General features: G+C 55.0%; 1 protein-coding gene across 1 annotated transcript; it reads left to right on the forward strand.

Annotated features, from left to right (window-relative positions):
* Window positions 1–8,940: 8,940 nt before the first annotated feature.
* LOC141934204 (feather keratin Cos1-2-like) lies at window positions 8,941–9,246 on the forward strand. The gene has a single exon (XM_074849541.1). The coding sequence runs from the start codon at window positions 8,941–8,943 to the stop codon at window positions 9,244–9,246; it is 306 nt and encodes a 101-aa protein (XP_074705642.1).
* The last annotated feature ends 252 nt before the right edge of the window (window positions 9,247–9,498 follow it).

The following is a 9,498-nucleotide window of genomic DNA, read 5'->3' on the forward strand; positions in this document are numbered from 1 at the left end:
GATCTTTGTTGTAGTTTGGCACTGGGAGTACTGAAACATGTGGGGGTGACTCATGCTGGAGTATCTAGAGAAGAATGCATCCCGTGGGGAGGACTCATGCCAGAGAAAGTTTGTGGAGGGTTGTATCCCATTGGAGGGACGCCCCGTGGAGCAGGGGGAAGAAGAGTGTAGAAGAGTGCTGCCCCCCACCTTGGAGGAAGAAGCAGGATGCTGACTGCAGCCCCCATCCCGTGTCCCTGTGCCGCTGGGGAAGAGGTAGAAATATTGGGAACAAAACTGAGACTGGAAAGAAGGGAGGGGTGGGGGGAGGTGTTTTAAGATATGGTAATGCTACTCACTGTCCCATTCTGTCTGTTAATTGTTCTCTTTTTAGTGTTTCCATTACAGACATGTTCCTGTTTTCTTCCCCAAGGGACCCTGTCTTTGGCTGTTACCGTTAAAGGGTGAGCGACCCCTACCTGTCCTTACCTCCATTCCTGAGCATTTTGATTCAATTTTTACCTTTCCAGCTCTCGGGGGGAGGGAGTGAGTGAAGGGCTGTGTGGCGCTCAGTTGACCTCTGGGATCAAACCACAACACCTTGACCTTTTCCTTTGCATTCCATTTCCTACCACTGGTCACCAGAAAGAGATCAGCACCTCCCCTACTGCTGCCCCCCTTGAGGAAGGTGTGGACTGTGATGAGGTCACCCCTCAGCCTTCTCTTCTCCAAGCTGAACAATCTAAGTGACCTCAGCCACTCCTCATAACTCTTGCCCTCAAGACTTTTCACCATCTTTGTCACCGTCCTCTGGACACACTCTAATAGTTTGATGTCTGTCTTATTTCAAGGTGCCCAAACCTGCACACAATACTTGAGGTGGGGCCGCACCAGTGCAGAGTGGGACAATCACCTCCCTCAACCTGCTAGCTGTGCTCTGCTTGATGCACCCCAGGACACTGTTGAGCCTTCAGGCTGCCAGGACACACTGTTGACTCACTTGCCATCAACCTAAAACTCCACATCTCTTTCCGCGGGGCTGCTCTCCAGCCTCTCGTCCCCCAGTTTATACGTATAACCATGATTACCCCGGCCCAGGTGGAGAATCCGGCACTTGCTCTTTTTACATTTCATGAGGTTGGAGATTGCCCGGCTCTCTAGTCTATCCAGCTCTCTCTGCAAGGCCTCTCTACCCTCCAGACAGTCCACAGCTCCTCCTTGTTCAGTATCATCATCAAACTTACTTAAAGTACATTTGATTCCTGCATCCAGATCATTTATAAAATCTTTGAAGAGAAATGGCCCTAAAATGGAGCCCCAGGGAACCCTGGAACATGGACTGAATGTTGCTGTAGAGAGGGGAGTGGCATAATTCTGGGGAATTTCTGCTGTTGTAATTGTGGTGAAGGGATGAGGGGAGGAGTGTCTGTACAATGTCCACTATTGTTGGTGCTGTGATGGTGTTATTTTGATTTTGGTGTGAGGAATTCTTTTTGTTCATGTAAATGAAGTTTTTGAACATTGTAGATTTTGTGATGAATGTATATATTAATGATAATTCTAAAATATGTGATTCACAGATCAGAGTGGTGGAATATATTGGGCTTAGGGGGAAAGGGACAGGGGTGTTGGCTGCAGGAGTGGCTTCTGTGAGGAGATGCCAGAAGCTGCCTCCCCATGTTGGACAGAGTCAGTTCCAGCCCACACTAAGACTGACCCTGCACTGACCAAAGCTGAGCCAATCAGTGACACTGGTAGCACCTCTATGATAATAAATGTAAGAAGGGGAATAAAGTGTTGCACAACATAATCTGGAAGTGAGGAATGAGAAAATGTGAGAGCAACAACTCTGCAGACACCAAGGTCAGTGAGGCAGGAGGGGAAGGAGGTGCTCCAGGTGCCGCAGCAGAGATTCCCCTGCAGCACTTGGTGAAGACCATGGTGACACAGGTTGTCCCCGTGCAGCCCATGCAGGTCCATGGTGGAGCAGATATCCACCCTGCAGCCCGTGGAGACCCCACACCAGAGCAGGTGGATGTGCCCTGAAGGAAGCTGTGACCACATGAGAACTCACGTTGGAGAAGGCTCCTGGCGGGACCTGTGGCCCTGTGGAGAGGAGCCCACGCTGAAGGAAGTTTTCTGGCAGAACCTGTGGCTCCGCAGGGGACCCTCACTGGAGCAGTCTGTTCCTGAAGGACTGCACCCTGTGGAAACCACCCACGCTGGAGCAGTTCATGAAGAACTGCAGCCCATGGGAGGACCTGTGTTGGAGAGGTCCATGAAGGACTGTCTGCCGTGGGGGGGACCCCACGCTGGAGGCGGGAAAGAGTGTGAGGAGGAAGGAGCAGCAGGGAAACTGTGCTATGAACTGACCGCACCCCCCATTCCCCATTCCTCTGTGCCACTTGGGGGGAGTGTTGCATTTAAGGTAATGAATTAATTTGGTAAGAGATGAATCCCCTTGTGTTCTAGCTGGTCCTCAGAGATTGCAGGGACCAGGGGTGCCTGGATTGATCTCTTAATAGCTATGCCAATTATGGCTGTAACTAGAGGCCGGACACCAGGTGCACGAACAGCCCATGTGCTGTAGGTCCGGTTGCGTTCAAGAGAAGCCGTCGGGTTCATGAACAGTACGGTTTATTCTTATGCAACATGTACAGGCTCTCTGAGAGTGCCTACGATAAATGCACAAAGTGCAGGTTGAATATATCGCACTGCACACAAAAATCGATTGCAATCACAAACACTTAATTCCTGGCTAATCTGTCGGTGTAGCCAATGGCCCAAATCTTACAAAATGCATCCCTTCTTGGGGGGGTGAAAAGCACAATCCCGTCAATCTGTCCCTCCAACTTGGTACTGGATTCTCATCCCTCTGAGTTAGATACAAACTTGGGGTAGTATTTATCTAAGTGTGTATGTGTGAGTGGGTGGGACCATCAAGTCATTTTTTCTTGTGTAACGACACAGCACATTCCTTGGTGCCAGGTGTGTGCTGGTTTTGTGGGGAAAGAGGAAGAATGAGAGATCAGGTCTGCAGAGTTCTGCAAAACAGTCCTTGAGAGAAGGGGAAGAGCAGGAGATAAATCTTCATATTTGTGTCAAACTTTGCAGTTTTTTCGCTGTTTCGCTTTTCCCAAACTTCCAACAGGGAGGAAGTAGAGGAGTGGGAGTGAGATTGAGCCTGAGAAGAAGGGTGGGGTTATATTTGTTCCTATTTCTCATTATCCTACTATGACTCTATTGGCAATAAATTAAATTAATTTCCCCAAATCGAGTCTATTTTGCCTGTGATGGTAATGGCTGAGTGATCCGCCTGTCCTTATCTCAACCCACGAGCATTTTGTTTTCTTTTTCCCCCGTGTCAGCTTGGTGGGCACCTGACCACCAGCCAAGGTCAGCCCAACCCCCAACAGGCCAGGATGGTGCTGGCCCAACATCACAGTACAAATGGCCAACAACCTCCTTGGTGCAGAAAGGCTGCTGAAGGAGCAGAGTCACCTGGGAGTAGTTGGGCACAAAGCCCACTGCCCACGCTGCCAGCGCTGGCAGGATGTAGACTTTCTTCATCATGATGGCATTTTTCACTGAGCACTTTGCATATGGTGACATAATGTTCGAAGCACGTGGCTGAGGGAATCAGGAATGTACCCAGGAAGAAGTGGGAAAATGAAAGCAGGAAACACAAATGGTAGTTCTGCTGACAAGGAATGTCTCCAGCTTCTAGGGGACAATGGTGGTGGCACAACAGATCTCCAGGTAGGAAAGCCTGCCAAGGGGGAAACACATCAGCAGACTCGGGGGCTGCTCACTCTGCACGGGGACAAGGATGAGGCTATTCCCACTAAGATGAAGAGAAAAATGGAGAAGACAAAGACAAGCAGGGCCAGGTGCCCCCTGGCGAGGTCACCCTGCTTGACTGTGTTGGTGTTTCCTTTGGGGCAACATACTGCCCTGTTTGGAAGAGCTACCCAGGCAAGAGGGTGGAACCAAAGGTGTGTTCAGGTCAATCCTTTGTCTCTGTTGGTGTCAGAGGAATAAAATCAACCACTGCTGCAAGGCAAGGTAAGCAGTGTAACCCAGGTGAAGGTCTGGCCCTGCCAGGCTGGAGGAGCAGGTGGTAGACCACAGTAAAGAGAACTTGACAGACCTCGGACGAACGTTTCTGCTTTGATGGAATGAGCCTTTGCCATGTAAAGACTGACTCCACTAGCCACTAACTCTACATCTGGGTGCATTGGTTTCTTAATTGCCCCGTTGCTAATTGGCTCCGTCGAACGTGCAGGGAGGCTGTTGGCGGTACTAACAGCCTTGGGGGAGCCCTTGGTGCATGTGCCCGGGAAGGGCAAAAGCTCTGGGACTCTGTCCCCTGGGCGAGGCATTTCTGAGGCAGAGCTGGCCGGCCGTTACAGACAGGCCCGAGGATGCCCCGTTAGGCAGCAGAGTCTGAGCCCGTCGGGAGGCAGCAAGAGAGCCTGGGGGAAAGCCCGCCCTGCCCTGCCTGCCTTGCCCAGCCCGTCTGCCTGTCCCTGGGCAGCGCTGCCCAAGCGCGGCTCTTTGGTGGCCTCGGGAGCACAGACCCGCAGCGGCCGTCAATGAGAAGAGGTGCTGAGGCCAGGCCTTGACTGCTGGGGGGGCCTGGTGGTGCCGGTGTTGGTGGCGGGGCCGGGCGGGCGGGGGAAGCGGCGCGGGGCCCGGGGACAGGCAGGGCCGGGCGGGGCCGGGCGGGGCGAGGCGGCCCCGGCGGGCGGAGCGGCAGCGCCCCCTGGCGGGCCCGCCCGGGGCTGTCCCCCCGCCCCCGCCGGCCCCGCCCGGTCCCGCCCGCGGCGGTTCGTGCCCGGCCGCAGCCCCGGCTCCTCTCCCCGTGTCTCCCAGCGCGCAGTAATACACCGCCGCGTCCCCGCGCCGGGGCCGGGCGAGCCACAGGGCGCTGGACCGGCGGTCTGCCGCCACCGACAGCCGCCCCGGCGGGGCCTGCAGAACTTTGGAGCCTTTTAGAGTGAGCGCGAGGAATGCGGGGGCTCGGCCCGGGAGCTGACGGTACCAGTGGATGTAGTCGGTGATCTTTGCGTTGGGGTGGGAGCAGTTGATGGTGACGCCGGTGCCCTCGTTGGTCTCTGCCGACGGCTCCTGCTGCACCTGGGCTCTGCCCGCAGCCACTGCCGAGGAGAAAAGAAGAATCCCTTTGCTTCAGCTGAACATGTCGTGCAGCGGGAGACGGGAGAAGGGGACACTTCACAGATGATGGGGGTGTGATCTGAGAACACAGGATGGAGTGGACAGCTTCTCTAAGAGTGGTTGTTTGGGGACAGGATTGTATGAGGGATGTTTGGAAGGACAGTCCGAGTGAGGAAGAGGAGAAGGGACTGAGGAAAAGTGATTGGCTGGGATGGATGGATGGATGGATGCGGAAATGGTGTAAGAGTATAGAGAAGCAAGCTGGGAGGGAACGAGCTCATTGGGGGCAGAAGGGAGGACAGAGAAGAGAATAAGGTTCAAGAGGAGCAGGAGGGTCACAGGCGAGACCCGGCCCAGCCCCGCGTACCCAGGAGCACCGCGGCCAGCCCCGCCAGCCCTGCGCCCCGGCCCCGCCGCATCCCGCCGCTCCGCCGCCCGCGCCTCGCTGCCCCCCGCCAGCCCCGGCTCTCTGCTCCGGCCGCGGCGCCTCCTCTCCGCCGCCTCCGCTCCTCTCGGCCGCCGCCAGCTCCGCCCCGGGGCTGAGCCCTGCGCCGGCGCCGCTCGGGGGCTCGCCCGGGCTCAGAGTGCTCAGCGGCTCTGCACCGCCACCACTTGCGCTCCCGGCAATCCCACTCTCTCCCTCCTCCAGCAAGGGCTCCCCAGCAAGAAGAAGCCTGCCCAGCGCCAGCTGCAGCCTGGGGCAGCAGCAGGGCCTTGGCCCAGCACATGCAGCAGCTTCCCAGAGCTGTCCCCGAGCTCAGCGCCTGCAAACAGCAGCCACTCACCTCCTGCCCATGGCACGGAGGAGGCTGAGAGCCTCCCTTCAGCTGCCCCTCTGCAGGCCGAGCACAATGCCTCCGAGCTGCTCTCTAGCAGAGGGGATGGGAGGCCAAGGGTGACCTGGGCGTGCAGGGTTCAGGGAGGGCAGGGGACAGGGGGAATCACACAGTCACACTGTAGCTGAGCAGGGACCTGCAGAGGTTGTCTGGGTCAATCCCCACTTGGAATATTTCCCATTAGATCAGGCCGCTCCAGGATGGAGATTGCAGAATCTCCCAGGGAAATCCATTCCAGTTCTCATTCTTTCTTTTAGCCTCTTGCTTAACTAGAAATTTCCCTATCCCAGAAGCTGTTCATTGCCTCCACTCATGTCACAGAGGACCTCCACAGTCCAGTCCATCTTCTCTCTTTCCTTTGAACTCTTATTTCCTGGACCTGCTGGCAACAATTTGTCTGACAGAGATCAGTGTCTGCCTGTTGCCTGTGGTTGGGTGTCATCCCCAAACTTGCAGAAAATTCTCACCTTCCCACTACTTGTGCTGTTTATGAAAGCATTGGAGTATTGATCCTCCTGCTGATCCCTGAGAAAGCCCGTCAGTACGTGTCTGCTAGCTGGGCTTTGCACCACTCATCACAACTGTTTGAGCCTGGTAGTCCAGCCAATATCCCACCCACATTATCATCCTCTTGCTGAACACATTTCTCACAAGTTTCATCATAAAGGCAGTGCGAGAGAGGCTGTCACGCTCTTGCTAAACTCTAGGTACACACATCCCCTGCCCTTTCCTTGTTCCACTGTGGCTTTTAGCTCCTGAGAAAGCAGTGAGGGTGGTCCTCAGCTACACTGAGGGGAATCAGCCCTGACTGAGCTCTCCCAGCAGAGCTCCCTGGCACTGATCTCCCCGAGGTCACTCAAGGGAAGGGGGGAAGCCTTGGCTGCACTGTGTCCAAGCTGGGCCTGAGCCCAGGCAGACAAATGTTCAGGAGGGCAGATGGGCTTAGAACATTTACCCACTGTACACAGCCGTTGTTGGAAAGAGAGTCTCTTTGTGACACCTCTGTGGGGCAGCAGCAGGCTTTGGGGGATGTTGTCTTGAATTCCCTGCCCGGGGCAGTTGCTGGGCACTCAGAGTGAGATTCCAGTGTGGGGCAGTAAGGTTTCTGTGGTCTGAAATCCAAAGCAGTCATCAGCTCCTTACCTTTCCTTGTGAAACCCACAGGGTCTGTCCTTCCCCTCACAGCACAGCGATATCAGGCTTCATACCCCTTTCATTCAGTACCTGTTTCATCCACGAATTTGGTCCCTGCCTGATACAGCATCAGGTTGATGGGATGCACAAATACATTTGTCATGTGCAGGGACCTGAGAGAGGGCCATGTCCCAGCCCAGACACCACCGACACTGCACGGGAAGCAGATGCACTCAGGGATGGCCAGCACATGGTCAGCAGGATTCCTCAGCCTTTCTCCTTGCCCAGAAAGCAATCCCCGTCCTTCTGAACTCTCTAGAGCTGGGGAGAGCAGCCGTGTCCTGGCCTGGAGAGGCAGGGAGGGGGCACTGCCAGCCGTGCTGAGGCACTCCCACTGTTGTTACACTGAATTAAACTAAGGAGCCAAGCTGGAGTGAAACCATCCTTGTAGCGGCCTGACATTGGCAGCAGCGGAGCGTGAGTTTTAGAGGGGCAGGAAAAGGAGGGCTCAGGAGCCAGGGGCTGCACTTCAGAGCCTCTTCCCTGGACACATCTCTAGCAGGCTGGTGCCATCACCATTCAGCTGCACTCAGGCTCCTTCTGACCCTGGCAACCTGCTGCTCTGTGGTGCTCATGGACAGAGCAGAGGAGACTGGCCGGGCCATGAGCATCATGTTCCCTTGTGATGAAGAACACACGACGTCACACATACACACAAGCTCATGCACACTGACATGGAATTTTACAGAAATCTGTGATCCCACATGCATTCACAAAAATACAGCTGCTTACAAGGAAACACAAGAAAAGAACACACATGGGAACACAACGGTCCATGGACTCTGCTGAGGATCCCGGGGGACTGGGCAGTGTTAGGCAGGATGGGGTCAAACCCCAGCAGCACAACACCTACACCTGGGGAGGCAACAACAAGTGACCACTGAGGTGAGCTGAGGAGGGAGGCAGGAAAATATATGGACATGGTATAACCTCATGTGCGGGATCCCACGGCATCCATCTGAAGATGTCTGGAATTTCGTTCTAATACCACTTAAAACAGCCCCACCAGAGTGACCCAGACTGACATCACTTGCCTGCTCTGGAAACATCCAACACTTGAGCTGAGTCTTCTGCCAGCACTGCTGCATTCCTGCCCTAGAAATCCTGGGGCCTTTCATCCCAGTGCTCAGAACAAGCCTTCACTGGGGAATGGGCATGGCACAAACCTGGAAATGAAAAGGAGCAGTGCAGGAAATGAAAGCACAGCCCATAGCATTAGCTGCGATGGTTTGCATTCAAGAGGAGCTCATCAGAACATTGTTACCTCTGCAAAGGTGCCTCTGGTCCTGCGGCAGTGAAGGGCAGGTATAAAAGGCAGCCCAAGTCCCTGCTCTCTCATGCACTTCTTTTGGCTCCTTCTGCTTGGGAACCAGGTGAGTCTGAAGCCCCTTCTCCTCCTCTTCCAAAGGGAGATCTGCACTTGAGAGACATCCCAGCTGATATTGCTCTGTCCTGTCCTGGGGTTTGGATCTTCTTATCATGACATAGGGAAGCGGAGAGCAACTGTGCTTAGCGAAAGAAGCTGAGATGTGGCTGAGGGGGCTTTTGGTTTAGAAATTCAGAGAGACCCTGCCTGAGCCAGGCTTCTGTTTGTGGGGGAATGAATACCATGTGGCTCTTGGCAGAGCTTCCAGCTCCCCACTCAGTATTGGCTTTGGCTTCCTGGTGACAGGGTAACCAGGCAGCTCCTCACCCACCCTTGTGCTCTGTTTCCTCCCTGCTTCTACCCAGGTGCACCTCCACCCTCAGAGACATGTCCTGCTACGGCCAGTGCCTGCCATGCCGGCCCTGTGGCCCCACTCCACTGGCCAACAGCTGCAATGAGCCCTGTGTCAGGCAGTGCCAGAGCTCCACCGTTGCCATCCAGCCCTCCCCCGTGGTGGTGACCCTGCCCGGACCCATCCTCAGCTCCTTCCCACAGAACACCGTTGTGGGCTCCTCCACCTCCGCTGCCGTTGGCAGCATCCTCAGCTGTGACGGAGTGCCCATCAACTCTGGGGGCTTTGACCTCTCCTGCATTACCAGCCGCTACTGTGGCAGAAGGTGCCCCCCCTGCTAAAGGTGTTAGGAAATCCCCAGGGACACACCTGGAGGAACTCAGAAAATGTTGCTGCGCAGAGGATGAACATTTTGGAGGTTGTTTTCAGGATAGCTAAATTGTTTTCCCTTTCTTTACATTTTCTTTGTTTACTGTCTCTCCCCTCATGCACACCAGTGCCAACTGGGGAAGGCCCATCTATCTCGTCTTTCTCCATGGGACAGGCAGACAGACATCATGCAGGAACTTCTCTATGGCCAAGGACTGCAGATT

Source organism: Strix aluco, chromosome 24, assembly GCF_031877795.1.
Source record: "Strix aluco isolate bStrAlu1 chromosome 24, bStrAlu1.hap1, whole genome shotgun sequence".
Classification (NCBI taxonomy): Eukaryota; Metazoa; Chordata; class Aves; order Strigiformes; family Strigidae; genus Strix; species Strix aluco.

Coding starts and splice junctions, on each gene's coding strand:
- LOC141934204 (XM_074849541.1), top strand. CDS start 8,941: ATGTCCTGCTACGGCCAGTGCCTGCCATGCCGGCCCTGTGGCCCCACT.